This window comes from Poeciliopsis prolifica, unplaced genomic scaffold, assembly GCF_027474105.1.
Source record: "Poeciliopsis prolifica strain line A6 unplaced genomic scaffold, Auburn_PproV2 SCAFFOLD021, whole genome shotgun sequence".
NCBI lineage: Eukaryota > Metazoa > Chordata > Actinopteri > Cyprinodontiformes > Poeciliidae > Poeciliopsis > Poeciliopsis prolifica.
Window position 1 is genome coordinate 2,012,402 of NW_026562396.1, and position 23,106 is coordinate 2,035,507.

General features: G+C 35.8%; 1 protein-coding gene across 1 annotated transcript in view; it reads right to left on the reverse strand.

The window, feature by feature from the left end:
• The window catches only part of gpc5a (glypican 5a), a 116,095-nt gene that overhangs the window by 23,232 nt on the left and 69,757 nt on the right, over positions 1 to 23,106 (reverse strand). Inside the window, exon 8 of the mRNA XM_055045254.1 lies at positions 14,550 to 14,703. Within this exon, the coding sequence (XP_054901229.1) occupies positions 14,550 to 14,703 (154 nt within the window). The remainder of the gene's footprint in view (positions 1 to 14,549; positions 14,704 to 23,106) is intronic.

Genomic DNA, 23,106 nt, shown 5'->3' on the forward strand with positions numbered 1-23,106 from the left:
AGGGAGCGTTCAGTGACGCATTTTATTGAACCTTGAAATGTCTGGGTCGCAACACCAAAGAGCCTGCAAGCTTTCTTTACTGTCTGGCATCACAAGAGAAATAAGGCCATGAACAGAAAATGTGCAGATGATAGACGAGAGGAAAGTGTATGATGTGTGTTGCATTATGTCAATGTGTGGCAATAATTAGTTGTCAATAGCATCTATTTAGCTTGTATCAAAGGCATGAGAGAGGGTGAGCTCATTCTGTTAGTGGTGTTTCTTGGCACACCTAAGGGCACTTAATGCCAACGGAGCATCATTAAAATGCTGCACCGTTCTCTCCAGATCACTAGCAGCATCCCTTCATTACTCCAGTCAACAATCGCGCTGAAAGGAATGTCCAGCTGCAAAATAAACAAGGCAGCTCCAAAAGCAGCCCTAAATACCTGAGCAAAAAGCATTTCAGACTGTCTCCATTTAATATAAGTGTCTGCAATGTTTGAACAATAAATGATGAGTCATTTTCATTTGTCATTTGTTCCAGTTTAATAGCAAAGCGGCATCTAAATGCTTAACTTAAAGCAGAAAAAATATCTGCAAAGATGTAATTAAATTTATTTTAAATTTATCATTTGTTGTACGATATATTACTATTTAGTACATCGTAGTGATGATTTATTCACAGGGAAAAAAAAAACAAAATAAAGCATGTAGAAAAGAAGCCTCTTTAATGTTTTACCATTAATACAACAATAGCTGATCTTGAAGAAAATTGGATGCGTTCCATACAAAGTGTCTGAGTCAAATAATTCATCATTTACAAAGAAATACTACTTTTTTTTCTGCTTTGGCTAAATGAAAGATCAAAGCTAAGGACATTAGAAAATCACACCAAAGAACCACAAAATGTGTTTACTTTTGTTTGAAAAACACCCAAATAGTGGCTCATTCTATAGTTCACCATATACATCAATGATAATGTACATGCTATTCAAATTAAAGATAAAAACAAAATTTTAATGTTACCATGATTTTAAGTGTATGCAAACATCACACAGTGAAATCACCTGCCATTTTAATTGAAATCTTTCAAAAAAATAAGCATTTGAAAACTGATATTTACCTGCATTTCAAAAAGTATAAAAAATCTTAATGTCATCTAAACCTTTCATGTTTTAGATCAGTTAAGATTGCAAAAATTATCTATTTGCTATATATATATATATATATATATATATATATATGTTAATCTCCAAAAATAGAGGAAAATATATATTTGTATTAATTTCTTCAAATTCAAAACAATTTGGGGACCTGCAGATGATAATCTTCTGATAAACTGATTTATAACATTAAAGGTAAGTGAAAGCACAACAGTAAATGTATTTTAAGGGAGAAACTCAAACACGTTGCTCTCTTGTCATTATGAAAATCAAATCAATCACCCAAGATGGACCTCCATAAGTCAAGATCATCCTTGGGCACAATTCCCAGATGCCTGACGGTACAAAAATCTTTTTCTCAAAAATGATGTGGAACTATTAGCAATGCTGGAATTTTCTGTCCCCTTACTATTCAAGAAGGAGAGAGATTTTGTGACCAAGAGATTACATTTTTTGTGTGTTTGAAATGTGGGTCTCCACCCCAGAACAAAATCAGCAGAAAAGTGTTTTCTTGTGGCACTCATCCACAATAAAACTAGTCCTGTACCAAGATGGGTTGAGAGGCCACTCAAAAAGAAAAAAAATAATTATTAAAAGACATCATAAAAAGGCAGATTATAGTTTGCTATGGCACTCAGGTACAAGAATCTACATTTTTGGAGATGTAGCTTCTAGTCTGATGAAAATTAATTTGCAGTGTTTCGCCATGATGACCATCTTGAAGCAAAAAGCGAAAAGTTAAAAAGTTAATCCCCAAAAACACCATGCTAAATGTGAAGTACCAGACTGGTTACGTCATGTTGTGTAGGTTATTTGCTGCAGAGGAACTGGTGCACTTCACAGAGTAGAAAACCTTGAAGAAAGAATGTCATGTGGAAATATTGAAGTAACATCTCAAAACATCAGCTGGAAAAGTCAACGGAAAATGTGTGCAAGGCAGCTTAACCTTGATTTGGACATTATTCTGTTTTCCAGTGAACTACTGGACACCAACAACAATGCACCCCAAAAGAAATCTTTCAATGTTTGTGAACCAAGAAAATAAGTCATGAAAGTGTCAACGTTTTTGAAGAAGTAAAACATGCAAAACAATAAATAACAATGACAATAAAAGACTAATGTAATGTTATGCCTGTTCGCTTCATTGCTGGTTCCAACATGAACCTTTCACCAGGTCTTATCTTTACATCAGCCTTTTCCACATCCTCATCCATCATCACTAAAGGTCAACAAAGAACATCAGCATGAGAAGATTCAAACACTGTTCATCTTGGACGACTAAGATTTTCACTAGTTCACCTGACATGTTTCTGCACCGTGTGGCCGTGCTCGTGTGTGTGTGTACGGATGCGGTTGTGGGTGTGCACACTATTGAAAGCGAGGGTGAGCTGAGGGCTTTTGCTGCAGACAGAGTTGTTTTTTGTTCTGCCTGGCAGGGCAGTCAAACGGAGAGGGAGGATGATGGGAGAGTAGTGCGTGGGTCTGCCAGGGCCGCTGATGCACATCTGAGAATGACCTTGGAGGTCTGGAGATGAAGGCTGAGTGAAATTTTAAGAGGACATGAAAAGGAAGGAAACAAAACCTTTCTATCATGTCGCTATGCTGACAAGTGGTGTGAGTCATGAAAGCCTACTTTCATGTTGGCATAAGATGCAATACACAATTCTGTGTGGAATTGAAAGCATTACAAATGAAACCTGAATAACATATTACCTATAAGGACTTGTTGCAACACGAATAATTCATATTATCATAGCTGAACTAAGAGGTAACCCACTTGGTAACCACTTAAAAACATAAACCGGTGCTGCGGATCTGAATTTTATTACCATCAGGGCATTAGTCACACAGTAGACTGAATAAAACTGACGGCTCCAGACTTTGTAATAACAAAAATCATGTGCTTTGATTGTGTAGTGGATTGTCACTCACAAAGGAGTTGTGCTATGATGTAAAACCAATTTATAATCAAGTTATCTCTAAAGAGGGACAGATTTCACAAATGAGCAGAACAAATAAATTTGACTTTCCTGTGCCATAAATTTTAAATGTGCGAAAATAAAAACAAAGTCATAAACAAATTGTTTTTAGGCTTATTATGAAAATTTTAACAAACTTTTCACTTGTAAGAATTAATTGGAAGTCCCTTGAGACTAGAATTTCAACTTGCAAGGTTAAAAGTTTTACACAAAAAATCTAATATGGCAGCTCCACTTATAAAATACAGCGTTAACAGCAGAATTAAATATTTAATATGCACTTCTGATGTCTTATATTTCATTTTATAAGCCATTCTCACTACTGTGTCACATGCAGTTGTGTTCATTCACTGTTTTCTATGCACAAGAGACAAAACAATCAAATTGACAGAAAGCAGTTTGCCTGGCGGCTGAGCTCAACATTTTCTGACATTAAAGGATTATTCTGGATCCATCAGTAAACCATTCAAAATATAGCCAGGCTACGATCGTTGGTATTAGCTTCTGCAGCATCAGAAGTCATGCTTCTCAGTCTACTTGCATTAAATAATTTATAGGGTCAATAACAATAACAGGTAAAGAAACTATTGGGATACAGTTACCGAATATTGCAATGACAAAGTCAATTACAATCAACCCATATTTTCCTCACATCTTTCTTTTCCTTCGTCACTAACTCTGTGAGCTTTAGCATCTCCATCACTGACATTGTTAAAAGTATAGACAATCATGGCAGTGAATGTTTATCCAACAGAAATGATGTCATTCTGAATTTGCAAACATGGTAATTGAAATATCCTACAGAATAATGTCTTCACACAGTCCTTTGCAATTGCAATATTGCACATGTTGACATTAAGATGGCAAATGTTACCTGATATAATGTGCAGTTCTACTCATTTATTTAACTTTTGTTGACTAATTACAGAGGAAGCATAACGAAAACAGATGTTCAATAGAAGCTAACCACATTGCTACCTCAGCTCCTCTTCCAACTGAGTAAGTCTTAGACAAGAGTGTTCACTGGATTCACAAAGCCAAGCTCAGATCTACCCTTCAATGAAAAGGGCTGGGAGGAGTGGTGAGTGGCATCGAGAGAAACAACAGCAATGCTGGAGCAGATTGCTTAGCTATTGCAGAGTAAGTTGTTTAAATGAAACATTCAGCATCTTTGCTCATAGATGAAGCAGGCTTTTGGAAGATGGGTTGTGTGTCTGACAGCGAGCTGATTATTAAAACAATTCACACAATAATGTGCGCTTGCCCTTTTCATGGTTCATTAACACAATGAGATGTCCTTCCACATTCAAGCCGCAGCTCATTAAGCCAGCCATTAACTCATGCAAAGTCTGAGAAAATGTTTGAAATACGGGAATGTGCCATTGTAGATAATGACATCTTACTGTGGTTAAAACGCTATGCTTCAAAACCCACAAACACCTGGAAGGGAAATGATAAGGAAAATGCAAGGTTTTTATTATCTTATAATAAAATTGTCATCATGTTTACCGTGCCAAATCAAAAAGCAATTGCATTTCATTTTCATCCAGCCATGTTTGAGTTACAGCAGGCAAAGACATTTAAGGTCCACATGCAAGGTATGTATTTCATCAGAAAAATATCCAATCTGAGCTGTGAGCATTTGTTAACAGATATTAATCTGAATGTTTTTTATCTGCCTGGTTTGTAGCCCACTCATATTTCTATTTTTTGCAAAAAGCAATCTTTTCCCTATTCACTTCAAAATGAACATAAGGAAGAAAATGTTCTTGAATAATTGGAAGGTTGAGGGTTGTCTGGTCGCACAGCTTAAGTGTGATCCACAATGTGAAGTTGAGTCATATATCTTTACTAGTGAAATATAAGGAGTAGAAGGCAAATATAAAAATAAAGTGTGTAAAAGTTACATTTAATTTTAAATCCTATATATTAACTTGCCGATCACATCCTATCTGTTACTTTTTCTTGTTTAACACGACTTCTTTGATTTGTACATTGAATCGTTTTAGGCAGCCGGAACCAGACTGAGAAATACAAAACTACTCAATTAAATAATTAAGTTATATCAGCCAGCATAGAATGGGGGAAGCATTCATCATGAGTCACATGAGACATATTATATAAACAGATTTCATCTAAAACACAGAAGAGTCTGCGGATGAAGAGATGGAAATGGGGATAATATGTTGTTAGAGATAAGCAAGCGCTCAAGGACATTTGAAGTCTACGCTTACTGATGAAGCAACATCAGTAAGCAACATCAATATTAAAACGTGAGCACAAAACTAGACTTAACATTTGTGAAGGAAAAACCCAAACAAAAACTGAGTCATAGGTTTAAGTTTCGTGAGCAACTCAAGCCTGAAGCCTGAATTTGAGTGAGCAGAGATATTTGACCTAGCAGCTGAAAGAGCAATGAAAGAGTTTCAGACTTTGTCTACTTAAGAAGCAAATCTACACATTATAGCCAATAGTGCCTCAGATCAGCCAGTAGTATGTCAGCCAACAGCTGGGACATAAAAAAAATATTTCATAAGAAAGAAATTTATTTTACTGTGAAACAAGTCTGGAGGCTAATAAGATCAGGTCCTCAAATTGTCATTATTTTTTTTTTCTTTTCAAAAACAGTATCTATCTTCCTCTCAGCCAATTATCTAAATTCTAGGAAGTAGTCTTTTCAGAAAAAATCGTTTAGTCATTCATAATAAAAGAGAAACAAAAATTCTTGCCTTACCAAGGTAGAGAATGATGAATTCAATTATCAACAACTATCTTGTAATGAGCTCAAATATATTATTCTTAAAATTACACTTAAATTCCAAATGAATCTAAAAACAACTCAAAACCACCATTTTCAACTTTATAAATGAAAGGTTTTGTACTTAATTGCAACACGAAGGAATGCATAAACCTTCCCCAATAATAATAGTCCCTTCAGTCATGTTTCTTTTACTTCTCTCCTACTTCCCATGCACTCGTATGCAATATGAATGAGGACAAAGCTACTACAGACATGCATTCTTTTGGTAAAATGTTGATGTTTGTAGGAAATCCTGCTTTGACACACCATGTATGTTTTGGACAGATCAACAGAATCCTGGAGGATCTGTCAAACTTGGATCTCAGATCATTTATATACACACATTTATTTTCTGAGCTCTTAATTTAGACTGTGGTGTATGTGTGATTGTTTAAGATATGTGCTTCATTTTGCAGTTGCCATTTATAGTATGTATAACATTTATTAACTTCTGCTGTTTGTTGACTTATGAGACAGCAGTGGATACTTTCATTCTTTCATAAAAATTTCTTTCGTTCTCCTTTAACAGGCAATGCAATTTCCTTCAGTCCCTAATGATATGGCTTTCTCAGGCTTACAGTACAGTAGTTTCTAAACCTCCGCCCACTTCTCTCTGTGTCCAGAGACAAACAGCCTGCAGAGTCCAGCATAATCACTGTAATGAGACTTTGTGAAGAATGAAGGGGCTGCAATAACTAGAATGAGTCAGCATTATACATTTTGGTATATTTCTACCAAGATAGTCAGACAATAGTCTGTCAAAGACATGCAGATCATCTACACACATGATGATCTCTCTTTACATCTCAGTGTATAGATGATCTACATGTCTTTGAAACCTGCCAAGTTATACAAAAACATGTAACTCAGAGCTGGTCCTAGCTCACAATAATATTCACATCTAGAATTATTCTCCAAAGTAGTGGCACGGCCCACCACTGCACTATTTAATGACCAAAAGGTCTCTTAATGGAAAAATGTCATTCACCCTTTTACCTATACTTGCAAATTAAAGCACTGTGCATGAATGATACCAACTTTTCAAAAGTGCTGAATTAAGAATATACATCTCTGATCACATCATTTGCTGAATAAGCCTCCCTCATGGCAGATGGTGTCTTTCTCTAGTGATCTCCGGCAGCCACCTCATCTGTCAGACGATGACAGGAGCCATTTCACTAATGCACTCATGAATGCATTGTGTGTCATACTGTGTCCTTGACGTTCACCTTAATTGTCATCAGTGTCAGTGAAGTGTGATGAACATGAACGTAGAACTGTCAATAAAATGTAAAGATCTGTCTTTAAAATGATCATATTTATCTTAAATACTTATAAATTGCTCATATAATACTGTCTGAAAATACTCAGACTAAAGCCAATAGCATAGGTACAGTGCACAATGTTTCATTTATTTTTCTTGTTTGGAACTTTATGGTTTTTACAGCAATTTAATCTTCCGGTCAGGTGTCCACCACATTCCTACTATGAGTTGTTCCCCACTGGCATTTCAGTTCAACCAGGTCAATCGTCTCCATATAGAGGGTATGGTTGCTGTTAATTTTATCTCTAAAATGGATATAAAATATTCAAATTTGACTGAAATGGTAAAATGATAAAATGGAAAAGAACAAAATATAAGTTTTACGGTGCAGCTGAGAACTATGGCTAAATAACATTGTGGCAACATTATTTATCTTGCAGGAAGTGTGCAATATTGGTTACTAAAGAGTGTGTAACCATGGTATTACTGAAAATAAGTGCCGTGGCGTGCATCTAAATGTTATATTGGTCAGTAAAGAATTCGGAACAAGACCCTTTTCTGATGTTTATTTACTATTTTAATGTGTAGTAAACATTACTACACATTAAAACATTTGCATTTACTTCCATGTAAATTGCAACTTTGTTAGAGAGTTTCTGCTTGTCAGTAAGTATTTCCACTCTGCAGTGCTGTATTATTCGATTGCCTCTTCCAAGTCGATCTAATCCAGCCGGTGTTCAGGTTCATCTGTTCCAATGACAGCTCTGTCTTCAGCAGCTGGTGCTTTGGGCCTCTGGTGTTGTTTTCAATCCCCTGCTGCATTTTACTCCTGTATTGACACACATGTCTCTTCAGCTTCAAGACTGTGATGTCTGACAGGAATTTCTGTGTTGCGCAGTAGTCGGATGGAGCTGTTGCCTTGTCAAGATCATTCATGATCACTTGCGGCGTCCCTTGTGTTTGACAGTCTTGGAGTCTGCCGTTACTCAGTTAATTTGTGCTGTTCTGCTTTAATGCAGCATCGCTTAGATTCCTCTACCAGTGAGTGTGGATGATTTCAAACTCCATTTCCTATTATTATGGAGACTGGTTCCCACTGTTTCTGACTATGATTGTCTGGCGATGAACTTCCAGATGGTCACTTTCCCCCCTTTTGCAGCTTGTTTATACTTTTGTCAGAGTTTATGAATGCAGGTCTGAGTATCAAAAGGCTTAGCCACTCAATAGACTAAGTTACCCATTTAAGACACAGGCATTTCAGAGTATTATCTCTGCTGCAGAGTATCATCTCAGCTTCAATTATCTCTAAGCATAGAACAAAATCTGTATGAAAATTATATTGTGTGAACCTCAACTGTAAACACTCAACAAAATATAACTTTAAAATAAATAATTAATTACAGTCTCTATGACATGATATGCTCCAATATTAAATGGTCCAGTAGGTTAACGTATCTAGTAATAAAATCACAGAGGACTTCACACAGTAAAACTCATTGACCAAAAGCTTACAAGACACTGCAGTACAGTAAATGACTTTGATCTTATTATTTCTGGTGCAGAGAAGGGCAAGAGTCACAGCAGGTAAGTTAATTTGATCTCACAGAGTAATGAAGATAAAGATCTGTCTAATGGTCACAGCAGAGTGCTGTAGGGCCTGGTAGGAAAACTCTTAACAGCTTTCAATGATAGCCCTATTACTGTATATTTCCAACAAAGAGGCCATGATGTTATCATCCATGTCTTAGATCTCTTATTTAGAGGTGGATTAAACACAGCAAAAAATTATAATAAAAAATCTGGATTTGGTTATTTAGTATGGCTATGGCAATTATAATTTAAAATTGGAGCCAGAGACTCATTAGGAATAACTACATTCCTCTCTTTTTCTATAATAGATTAGAGCATTTGAATAAAACAGCTTTTGTTCATAAGAGTTGTGATAAAGGAGTCTATCCCCTCGCTCTCATTGTGCTTACCTGCAAGAAATCGATTTCTGTCTCTCCTGCTGCCACTCTGTCTGACAGACGTCTTTTGGCCATGCAGTACTCATGGTGCGAGCAGTCACAGTGTCTGCAGCTAAATGATGCCAGGCCTGATAAAAGTCATCAGGCTGCTGGCCAGGCAGGGTTGGAGCATGAAAAACCTCTTAGATGTTTACCACTATGGGCACTGCTGACAAGTAAAAGAAATCTAAGAATCCACTTGGATAAGAGGAAATTGAGAAAGATCTTGATTTTTTTTGTGTGTTTTCTAGAACACGTTGAATCAACAAGTAATTGGAAACTGTGTGGCAAAGACATTTTGTTATCCCCTTTTTTCTGCAAGGTGGCTAAAAAGAATGGGAGTGTGAGTGCTTGCTTCACAATACACTTTTCATCAACAACCTTTTACATAAAAAGGATTAGATTAAAGTGTTAAAACAGGTTTGCAAATTATATTAACTTGATTTAAGGAAAGTTCTTCAAATGTACTGTTCCAAGAAAAGGTTTCTGCACTTTTAGGCAGCATTTTAAATGTGTTTTTTTGGCATGGACCTGGCACTGGATTTGATTTAATTTATTCATTTATTTCAAACACGTTTTCAAAGTAAGAACTGCTAAAGCATATTCTTGACATCTTTTTACAGTATTGTAGGTAGGACTTTGGGAAGATTATTCCTAAAGCCCAATGTTCCCTGATTTTTTCATTAAAAATCAGTCTACTTGCTGAGATCATATTTTTTATATTTTCAACACCCAATTGTGTCTATCAATGAAATCTTCCACCTTAAATGAAAGAAAATGTATTAGGATGTTTAAGAACAACACAGTGAAGTGAGTTCAAATTCAACATGGACTGAGAAAGAGGAGCAAAATGTGCGCCTTGAAGATCAATAACAATTTGCACTTGACCACAAACAACAAAAAACCTTTCTGGAAAAGGTTTACAATCTAACGAGACAAAACCTAAGCTAATCAGCAGCCAAAACAAGGAGCATTGGGTATGTTTAGAGGAGTCCAATGAAGGGTTTTAATCCAGAAAACTATAGCAGCTGCAAACCAGAGGTGTGTAAGAAAAATGCTTGGAACTGTTATGTTGCAAAAAGTTGGACAAATATTATAGACAAAGAAGTAATTCCTAATTCCTCTATTTCCAGCTGAAGGTGGTTTGAACCTAGCTAATGTTAAACTTTGGTATGCCTGTACCTCAATCCTATTAGCATTTCTCTTCCTCCACAATTATGTAGAGTATTTCCTTCAGTTTAGCAGTGAAGTTGCTCATGTTATGGACAGGTGTGCCATTTATACTAATCTACATAACGTCATTAAAAGTGCTGGCTTTTAAAATGTGCACTGGCAACGAGCCAACTCATCCATTTATTCATTAGCACAAAAGGTTTTGGAAAGAAATTAAACAATTTGATTCATTAAGTGATATAACAGTTTTACACTTCTGTTTTAACCCATTTTATGAGGCTACTTTTTCAACTCCTCAATAGCATTGCGTAAGTTTTCCCTCAGGGCAGCATGATGTGAAAGAGAAACGTAAATAAGACCAAAAAACAGCAGCATTAGCAGCAGGGTTTACGGTGCCACTCAACCTCATTACGCACAACAACAAACCCTTCCTGTAGCTATCGAACAGCAGACAATGGGTGAAACATTATTCACAGATCATTAACGCAGACCAGAAGTTTTGTGGCGATTAATGTCATAGATGGATATCATCAATTCAGAAAAAAACATGATTCTGAGCATTCTTGATTATCTAAATTTACAAAAGGCTTTGTTTGTATTTACCACATCAAGGGTTGCAGAAAAACAACACACTAGCAATTACTAATAGTTTTATTTTAATGGTTGTACAAGAATAATTTCATTTTGTTGTAAAGCTCAGATATCTTTAAGTCATAAAACATTTTTTATTAAATGAACACGTCTTATTTACAAATTAAAGTCAAATGGGGACTGAAAGCCGACAGTATTTTTATTAAGAAGAGAGAATAATAACTAACAGTATTTACACAAAGCAGCAACTTAACTGACTTTATTTTCAAGCTAGTTTGAGTTTGGGGCAAAATGCAATTAGAGTCATAAAGCATGTGTGGCCAACCATTTATTTGCTGTCACATTTCAGGGGAAAATAAGTTTGGATGTCCCAGCTCTTTTAATTACATTCATTAGTTTTACATTTGCACTTTTGGCTTAATTTTCTCAAAAGCTTTTTATGGAATTAACATAAATGAGACTTCGAAATTTAGAGTGAAAACATAAATTTGCCTCAACCCACTAAAATGTCATTCGGTATTAATAAAGGTACAGCTGCTTCGAGTCATAAGTGACACTGTGTTCTTATGTAGCAATTAAGAACTAAAACTGGACATCTATGTATTAACATATGATTGTGGTATTCTGTTTTACTAATTTGCCAAGTTAACGACTTAATAAGCATTAAATATAATGTAAAATAGCTATTAACTGTCTCATAACTTCTTCTTAGAACCCTTTCTCCAGAGTTCACTGATGCATAAGAGCAAGCCTTCTTATGCGGTGAACCTGGATTCATGCTGAATTGATTTTCCCTTTGGATTTGTGTTTTCCGAGTCAATGTCACCCACTGAGCTGTGAGGAGTTCGTGCACCACCGTAATGAGCCTGATGATGTGAATCAATCTTCTGGTTTCTCTCTGTGCTTTCAAGTGTTTCTCTGAATTTCTGGAAGAATAATTAATTGTTTCAGTTACCATTCACTGAAAAAAAAAAAAAAAAAACAATTTGGACTGAAATGCAGAGAATGAAAAACAATACTATAGAAGCTGCTTGGCTTCAATAACTAAATATTTAATATCCAGGGAAAATCTCAGAAGCGCACACAGCTCATTTTGTTGCATCGATCACATGCATATGTAACGATTCTGTGCAACAATAATTCTGCTAAATAAGGATAATCCTTTAAATCAAGCTTGTATTGTCAGTATTGAGCTCATCTCATTTAAATTCTTTATCACACTGATCTATCATCTGCATGTTCTGCAGATAAATATCAAATGAGAGAGAGATTATGAATTATAGCAGACAAAGAAATCCAATTAAATTATACATGGTCTTTAGGCTTTGAATCTGATCATAAAATAGCACTATCACTGTAGGTAATCTGCTTTGACTGACTTGTAAGCTTGTGATGCATTTTATATGTCTTCCATAAAACACTTCTCTCTGTAAATGTTGTTTAAATCTTTGTGAGAACCACCACCGAATATTTCTTTTGCACAAGTCCTCTCTCAGACTCCCCTTGTTATTTAATTACTCATAGTTAATTGTGTGATTATATATTTTCACAGAACTATTTTTAGTCCAGTCCTTTTTGTTGCGTAAAAGTTTATTAATACAGTGGCTTTGATGCAAAATGCATAGTTTTTCTTGTGTCTGCCTCTTGTTTTGGATTCTATATTTTTGTCTCTGAGGTGTTCTGTTTTGAAGTTTTTGCACGTTCACTGCAAAAAACCTAACAGCGGTCATTAAAGCTGCATCTTCACCGCGGTGTTTTAACCTCAAGGTAGGCAATTAAGCAACTCTGTTTCCTAAGGAAGCTTTGGTAACTTCATGAAAATTCAAAGTCGTGTCACTGACAGCAAGCAAAATTAAATATTTCAATGTATGAAATAAAGTGCGAAAACAGGCAATACAGTTGACTGCAAGAGTTTGAGTCTTAATTAAGTTTTGCTGATTCACAAAGTCATACTTTGTAAATTAGGCTGATTTATAAGATTAAAAGTAAATTTTGAATATCATAACATTTTAGGCTGTATTAAAGATTGATCAGATTAACCAGTCTAATTTTTTAAAATACGCAGGGCTGCAATAAGCAAGATACAGACTTTCACACATCTCAGAAATATGGAGAGAGTCCTCCCCTCCGTTCTGAAAGTTTGGACTTGGAAATTTGTGCCTCTAATAATGTACAGACCCACCGATGGAAAAGCTATGTCAGATCTCATTTGGCAAATGTGTGTCCATGTCCCTTTTTGCACATTAACTCTTTCTTGGAAAGCACTTTTTTTAGACTTGAGGAACTTATTTTGTATTTTGCCATTTCCATCAGCCATTCCTAATATGAAACTTCGAAATGAGCATAAAAAATATTGATGGAAACTTTAAAAATGCATACAATGTTGCATAAAAGAAACTGCAAATAAGTAGATGAAAACTATTCAAATAATAAACAATAAAACTGACATTGTCCAACAATAAAAAAAAGAAACACCAAAGGGTTTATGTGCTTCATAATTCTCGCTAGAGCTGAACACAAAAGTTAATCAGTTGTTGATTTTCTTGATAATAATTTTATTTTAATAGTTTTACTATTAGACTTTAGAGAAAATGTAAACATTGAAATTGGAAATTTTTCTTAAATTGCTCATTCTTTTCCACACAACAATGACAAAACACTGAAAAATAGATAAATAAATAAATGTTTTGGTACAGTAGTCGCCACTAAATCCTGCAGGGACTGAGAAGAAGTCCCTCCCTGTTGTTTTGAGGGTCAGGCACCAGGGGACCGATGTTCAACAGAGGTCACAGCAGACAGCGGGTTATAAATATAGGAGGCAGCCTGATCTGGCCTATGACAAGGAAAGGGTGGCTCAGCTGTAATGGGTGATAAATGTCAGAGCCTCCCGACAGCTTCAGATGAGTGATCGTTAAGCAGCTTTCCTGAACCGCGGCGGCTGAAGCCCACAGTGAGGCTGACAAGCAGCAGAGGAAACATTTTCATGGGTAGAATGGTGAGTTTGGATGACCCTAGCTTCCTTTGAATCGCCATAGGCAAAGCGAGAGAGGTAATTAATCAGGTTGTTAGCATGTCTGATGGAGAGCAGAGGACCAAGAAGAGGGGAAATCTATAAGTGCTAAAAGAAAAGTGCAAAAGGTAAGAAAATGGAGAGGAGAGCTCTGCCGCTGTGATTCATTGAAGGTTGCTGAACCGCAGAGGAGCAATAATTTTTCGAGTTACAGGCCTTGATTGCAATAATGTCCCCATAGCAACTATTATCTTTAATGACTATTATTACGGCTGTCATAAAACGAGACTGGAGCCAGTCCTATTTAAAAGAATATATAGGTGCGTCTTTAAGTTTTTTTCACTGATAAAGAAAAAGAACTTTGTAAAATCTTGCCAATTTAAATGAAGATAACATTTAATACCTACCAATAACAGCTATATATAATACAATTATTTTGATACATTATGCTTTCTAAGCTCATTGATATCACTAATATAAGTTTACGATGTGTCTGCTAATTTGTTCAGACACATGTATTTGCCTTGAGACAAACACATCAACTAGAGATTTATTACCAATATCACACAATAGTTACTTACTTTTGGAGACTTTTCTGTTAAGCTCGCCGCCCCCTGACCCTGCACATCCATCCTCATCATCACAGTCACCGCTGTAATGTCCTTCTGAATCTCCACTTCCTGTTTCAATCTGGTCCAGTGATCCCAGTTTAGGGATGGTCTTTCCTTGCAACAACTGACAGTGGGGGGGAAAAAAAGACAGCATAAGAAAAATGATTAAAAATAAACAACTATTAAGATTAACAATTTTCACTCTGTATTTATGAGCTCACATTGCAGGCAGCGGGATGTGTATTCAAATTCAGATCAAAGCACTTTTTAATAGTAATGACAAAATAAAATATTTTTTTTTTGTTTCAAAAATAATAAAAAGACAAGAAAAAAACCAAGACAGAAACTCACACGCTTTCTCAGAAGATAGAAAAGCAATTAATTATTTTAGCTCAAAGTGTTTTGGCTTTTAAGCAACTGGCTGATTTTTGGTATTAAATGCTTTTTATTTGTAACAAACAAAACACAAAACTACACAAGCAATACATGTCTGAAGAACCAACAATGTGTTACAGTAAATACCCTGAACAACAGAACTATAAATGAATCCACAGTGTGATGCACATTGTTATTGGTCCCAGTGGCCCACAGGGCAGCTCGACGTTTTTGCTGTACTGCTGCGCTGTAGAATCTCAATCACACACTTGGTAAACTTGACATACCGGGGGAAATAAACACACTAATTGGCTCATTTAAATTCTTGTTGTATCATTGGAAACAAGAGAGAATGCCTTGTGTTGATCAGAAAAGGTAAGGACTATAGCAATTAGTCACCATTGTGGCTCAGAGTTGGCAGAGGCTGTGTGGCTGTAGCTAAACGGTGACCTGTTAGATGACGGACAGGCTGTCTCAAGCAGTCTGCTTCTGTATAGCTTCATTTCTAAATCAAAATGTTCAATGCATCTTGGAGAATATTGACTGTCTGCAATCCCCAGGTTTTGGATTTGCTTTTTTTAAAAGTAATAAGCAGCCTGAGTTTTAAGGTAATTGATTTATTTTTTCCCTGAGGTCAAAAAGTTGACTAACTGTGCAGGACATGTGCATAAAAAAGGCGAAAGAAGGAGCTGTGTTATTTCACACATTCACAGATGCATGTGTGAAAGTCGACTCTGAAGTATCATCGTCCTCTTAAAGGAACAAATATAAGAGAAGGAAACTCACAGGAGGGTTGCCTTGATGTCAGATCTGTCTCCTGTGAAACACTGATAGTCTTAAACAATTTCATCATGTCTGTTTGACCAAAAGGAGGTTTTCTGTTCTCAGTTTACATCTTGACGTCCATTTTTCTAATTAATTCATAATTAAAATAAGTACGCTAAAGATGTCATGCAAACAAGTTAGTTATTCATATCATTCTTTATAATGAAAGTAACTGAAACATAACAACCTTAACTTTTCAAAAAATATGTGGAAATCAATATTTTGTTTCTAACACTGCCAAAAGCAGATTCAACACAATCTCGGACATCTTTAAACAGAAAACTTTGTTCATCATCAATTTTCCTTCAGCAGGTTTTCTTTTGTTTTTAGAATACTTTATTTTTTATTTTTTAGTAACATCACAATTATGAACTGACAGGACAAAATTGGTTCAGGATCAAGCAAAAATCAAAGAATGAGACATATCTAAAGTAAAATATATTTACAATAATATAACGCAACAAGAAAAAGACAAGAAGGACTGGATGGGCGAGGGCAAAGTGTGGAGGAGAGCAATCAATAAGGATTAAATAAAAATGTATATGAATCAGAGATAGGGTGAGAGACCGATGGCATCAGTATCTCTCATAGATCTTGTTGAGTCCAGCTCAATTACAGAAGATCAATCAATCCAATGTGCAGGTAGGTTTAACATATACCTTAAAAATGTTTGCCATATTTTATGAAAAGTCAAATTAAACTTCTCTTTTAAATGAGGTAGTGATGTAAATACTTGAGTCTTAGAAGTTTTTAAACTCAGCTCAAAGACTTCACATACAGTAAATCATTTATTTAAATCGGGGGAAGAAAGCTGTGACCCAGTGGACAGCAAACCTGTTTCTGAATCAGCACTTGTGCAGAAGTATTTGACAGACAGTGGCAGCAAGTTTGGAAGCTGTTCAAGTCCATTTTCAACTTTACAAAGGTCCAGCTTGCTCATCCACACTGACAGAGGGCCATGCTCTAAGTGGAGCTCTGTGTCCATTAGTGAATAAGCACAAGTCCAGCCAGCTGCTATATTTGGAATCACTTTCATTTTTATCTGTCCAGATAAAATGCTTTGAGAAGATTTTTCTTCTAGCACAACCATGTCATTTTAACTTAAAATTCTTCATTTGTCCAGCTGTACTTACTTACCTAAGAGATGTCCGAGAGCATTCTGTAGTATATTTTCAAAAAATTAAAGTTGACGGAATTTCCTTAAAAGTGAGAGATAATGATATATAAACTAAGCTTAACTTTTCACCTCATTGTCACAGATTGGGGTGATCTAATCATAAAGTTACATTAAATGATTAGACCTAATCTGTTCTTCAGTAAATCCTGAAGTACAGGTGTGTGTTACAAGGAAAGTTTGACACTGTGGGTGTGTTTTTATTTTGTTTTGTTTTTGCTCATTAGCTGATTACTTTATTTGTGCCAAAGAGCAATGAATATGGAAAATGTAATAATATTTTCCAGCCACATTTTTGTCCCAAAGCTGCTGAAACATTTGTAACTTGTGATTAACCCTGTCAGTCAAGGCTCACAGTTATTTTTCTCCTTGGCAGGGGAAGTACCTCTTTAGTGTTTGGGTCGAGCAGCCACACTGTTCACGCAGACACACAGTGGAGTGTTACCTGACTGTTATTAGCCTCATCGCGTTGAATGACACAGGGTTTATGTGTAACCCTGGCTATGAGGCAGTTGCTTTGATTTGTTCTGACTCCAGACAGCCCCCAGCCCCTGAGCTAGCCTCTGGCTTTTACTGCAGTGTGTAGGGACTAGATAATGCCCAAATAAACCAATTACTCTGTTCATAAAAATAACCACGTATGTGCAGATAAAATTGATCTATACTTCACATTCTATATGATCCTCTGCCAATTGGGAATTTTCTGTTTCTTTTCAAATTAAGGCCTCAACATAGAGCTAACATGACTAGACATAATAATGAAGATTTTTTTCTGTACAATATATTTAGTGGTACACTTGGACAGGTCAACATTAGAGGATGTGCAACAGATAGTAACAAGTTTAGTCATGAACTGCCCTGAGCAGTAAAAAAAAAAAAAAAAAAAAAAGCATGGATTTAATGAAGAATGTTTCATCCCTGTGCCCTCGCATCACCTCATGTTCTGAGATATTCTGAGGACACACAGAAATTGTGGAAAGAAGATGACTGACAGAACATGCTTTGTGAATTTTGTCATGTAATTTGTCATGTCTGCTTTTAACTGTGAAAGAAAAGCTTCATCCTTTTGTCTATTTATTTCAATGAAGCTGATTCAATTAGATATTAGATAACCAGCTCTTAAACATCACTCAAAACTAAATTTTAGGATTTTCACATGATAACCACATATTCAATATCAACCAGAAAAATGGCATTACTTCCACTGGTGAGGTTTGAAGCCAGACTTATTGCTTTTAGTGCGATTCTGACTTTGACGAGAGGGAAAGTTGCAGTGGCAACAATTTACCTGTCAAGCATAATGCTAAGAAAAGGCTCAATGACACACAAGTAAAGAAACTCCTCTCTGTAAACTCCAGAAAAAAAAACTGTCTCACACAGCAAAACAATTCAAAGGAGGTTGATTGAAAATGCTGAAAAATACTGCAATTACTAAATGCGTCAGTCTTTTAGGTTGTCAGTGAGACCTTAACACTCTACATGTTCAAGTCAATGCCCAGTGGTTTGCACAAACACTAAATATATATTTGATTTATTCGGTAATTGCATCGTAAAATCTTATTTCGATATGCCAGTTGTGGGTTTCTGTAGTTTAGTGATGGGAATACAAAATAATAATGTCTAAGGTAAAGATTAATTCTTAAGAGTCAACCACTCTGCCAAATTCAACCTTCACTATGAAGCTATACAAGCTAGCTAAATTATTTAATCAGGATGCTTCACCTGAACACTTTTCTTGGACAGTATATTTGTCTAAAACAGATCATTACTGTCTTACCCACAACACAACAATGCAGTTTGAAGTTATTATGTTATCTTTTATAATTTGCAAATCAAGGACACATCAGTATTTCAATAATTGCTGTTAGACATAACAAGAAATACAGTAAAACATTTACTGACTACAATTATCGCCAACTGTTATGCCCCCAAGGTCTAGGAGTTCAGGGGCAAAAATGTGTCCAGAGAAAATAAGTGGAGTGTAAAATAATTTATTACAAAAAAGATGGTTTCACAAAACCAAAACACAAGACAATGTAACCCAATTAAAACAAAACAAAAAGGACTAACAAATTCAAGAATTTTTAGGTACAAATTGAATTACAAAATGTTCAATCAAGACAGTCTACAGTAAACTCAAAACGACCTAAAAGAAAGGACAAATGGAGCACCAAGCCTCCCAAACACAAGCTTCCAAGTCAAACCAGAGCAGTCAAACTGCTTAGCAGAACAAGCAAGAATAAAATGTCTCAAAACTCCCCAAAAGCCATTATAAGCACCAAAGGAGGGTGACAGCTGAACAAAACCTCTTCCTACAAGCTGCCCCCTCTGGAGGAATGACTTCAGGAGCCTTTTATAAGGTGCAGATGGGCCTCATCAGCATCTGATTGGCTTGACAATCCTCTGCTGGTCCAATGAGGTCGCTGCTCCTCTGCAGCCTTCATGCAGCCAATCAGGAAGGTGTGCCCTCACAGTTGAACCTGCATAAATAACAAAAAGAAGCCTGCACAGCCTCAAGAGGCCAGGGGCCATAGCACCAACCAATCACTAAAATAAAGCATTCCATTTTTCCAGGCTACAGTCTGCACTATTCACACTTTGCTCAAGTCAGGGGTTGAAAATGTTTTCATCTTCTTCCCCTCAAGGACATGCATCTTACCATACATCTGGTGCTTTTCTTTTGGAAGCCACTTTCATTATGATCAACCAGGTACATACAGGAGTTACATATTAATTTACTTTCTTATGTGTTGCTTTTTCTCATGTTTTTAGTCATTGCAATAAGCTGAAGGACTTATTGTTTTCCACAAGAGTATCAGAAGAGTATCATTGAAAAATGAACAGGGAAACAGAAAGTACAATGCAGCATTCAACATTCAGCCAAAGCCGCAGCTCTTTGGTTGAACATCACCTGACAATAGTTTTTATTTCTATATAACCTTTTTCTATTTTGTCACATTGCAATTAACTTTAAATGGGATTTTATGTGATAGACCAACACAAAGTAGTGCATAATTATGAAACTGGAACAAAAACAATATATACTAGATAAAACTAGTTACAAATAAAACTCTGAAAAATTTGGTATGTATATGTTTGTAGCTGCCTTGAGTCTTTATGTAAAAGGAACACATTTTGCTGCAACTATTCCTGCAAACCTTTCAAGGTAGTTCCTACCACCACACACACGTATTCATATATTGTGTCCATTCACTTTGAAATGTAGCACAAGCTTAGTAAGAACTTCAGTGATCAGCAATTGTAAAGTCTTTATGAATATTCTGAGTTGGATTTAAGTCTGGACTTTAAGAATAATAACCTTTATTTTACTAGATAAAAAACTCCTTGACAGAAAAAAATAAATGGCCTGATGTACCAAATATTACATCCAAATATAAAACAAATAGGAATTTCTCTAACTTATTTGATTATACCGTAACATTAATTATTATTTATTTATCATTATCAATATTTGTTTATCATTTTCAACTGCATTTATTTTTATCTACTGTCACTTTTTTACACATTGATTTATTTTCTCCTCATAAAATCACAAAATAATAAAATCAACCAATAAAAAACAATTGCAATTAATAAATGTATTTGCTGCCTTTCAGCATTGTATTTAGTTAGACAAGTGCATAATGCTCTGCCAATTTAGAGTCTTTTTGAAAATGATTGAATGTTGAATGCTGTGGACTATTTAACAAGGCAATACAACACAGGAATTTTTACTATGTTATATTTCTATATATTTTATGACAAGCTGCTCAAAACATAAGTTCTTTAAGCAGTTATCCTGGGAAGAGGATACTGTTGTGAAAACAGAAATTGCTGCATTAATACCTAATAATTGACCAGGCTCCAAATAAACCTGCATTTAGGTTTGAAAAAAGCTTTTTACTCTGATGAAAAAGCTTTCAGTGGGATAAATGTGAAAGCTTTTCAGACTTTTCTTTGAAAATAATTTTCAAAAATATCTATCACATTTCTTCCACTTTGCCATGCATTAGTCTATCACCTTGCATTTGTTGTTTTAATGTTATAAAATATGCAAAAAAATGCATATTTTTTTAACATTAAAATTCTTATAAAATAAAATATGAGCTTCTAATTATTTCTGTTAAATAATCAGAAGGTCATTGCTTAATATAATGAGCTTATGATTTCACAAGAAAGTGATCATTTCTGAGGCTGCAAAATGTATATATTTTTTATTTCCCTGTGGTTAATTACAAAACTGTCCCACTTTTGCTACTAAACCCTGAGGAATACAACCTTGAATGTTCATGGAGCATGAAATAAAAGTGTTTTATCATAACCACATAATCTGTGGCTCCCTTAGATCAATTCTTACAAATGTATGGCACATCCTGTAAAACAAAATGTAGTTTAGACAACATCTGAAATGCTGACTGTTACTGACAGTGCAGTAAATGCTCATATTCACTGGTTCTCTTCATCTAGATGAAGCATGTGAAATAATGAGGTAAAGTGGCAAATACCTAATTGACCTTGCTTTAACGGACTGATGAAGCCATTAACTTTACATACTTAGGAGGGGAAAAGTCTTATTATTGCTTTATAAATGCTGATTGGTTAACTGAGCCAATCCGAAGTTAAACTTCATTTAACAACTTTCCCTGAAAACTCCAGTCCAGAATAAATCAGATTTTTTTTTTTTTCTATTTACATCACATACTTTCAATACCAGATACTTCCATCACCAGCTCTGAAAATCATACAAAGGACTGCAGTTTGTGGCGTGTCTCAAAAGCTTTGGTATGAGAACTGAGGCTTGGCTCAAATATTATCACCGCACCATAAAATGTGGATGCTCACAGTCTGCATCACTGTACATGAATTAGTACTTTTCACTGTACTGTACAGGACTAGACCTGGAAACTGTCCCTGTCAAAGATTTACTGGCACAGACCTGCTGTGACTGTGTGATATCTTCATTACCGGCTGCAGAGGGAAATCCCAGAGCATAATCAAGGACACCAGTCATCCAGCCCACACACACACACACACACACACACGCACACACACACACACACACACACACACACACACCCACACACACACCCACACACACACACACACACACACACACACACATATTTTCGTCTCTCTTCTGCCATCTGGAAAATGCTACTGGAGCATTAAATCATGCAACACCCAAGTCAAAGGCAACTTTCCCCCACAGGTAGCTAAAATAATGAGTATTACGAACAAATATGGAAACATGTGCACACTTACACACAAATGAAAACATTCAATTTGTGCCTAAAAGTAAACATTTGGTTTGTTGTTGTTTGTTGTGTTCTTTTTGAAGTACCATTTAATGATACAGCCTGTGTTCTTCTTTGTTCACAGTTGAGAGCACCACAGTTCAAAAATTTTATTGGCACAGATATTGGCATCCATCACCGGAGCTAGCCAATGGGAGAAAGGAGAAATATAGCAATATGCTTGGCTTAATTGCTTTAGTCATTTAAAAAAAACTAAATCAAAATCCTGTGGCAAAAAACAGAGAACATGATCATGCTGCCGTCTAATGCTTTGCATTTTCACTCAGCTGACAGCTCCAATTTGCAGCATCACACTCTGCAGTGCATTTACAGCAATGTAACAATGTGACTGCGCCTCTGTAAATGCAAGGGGATCATCACTACTCATTCTGCAGATGCATGTTGTTCCACTGACATCTATCACATCTGGTTCCACAAACACAGAAAATAAGAAAAGGTTTCAGATGATCAGTGACAACTGAAAGCCCATATTTGTCTTCTATCTTTTATGGAAGGGAACAGATTCATCTGCCAAAAACGACTCATTCTTAGAGATCCAGGAGGAGGTTGGATAAAACTTTTGACAGCATTTTTACTTCTTTTAGTATTCTCTTTGAACCTGATCTAGTGTCCTTAGACTTGTGGGAGGAGAAGAGCTCTTACAATAATCATATTTGCCAGTCAGAGCAAAAAAAGTGTCAGGATACGTGTTGGCTCGCAAGATACCGACTGTCATTTTCCATTTTCCTCTTCATAGAACATGCATTGACAGTATAGTTATCCACACCAAGTGCATCAACTGGAAGAAAGCAGAAGTTCAGTGAGAACAGAAATTAGAATGGGATGAGAATGTAGCACC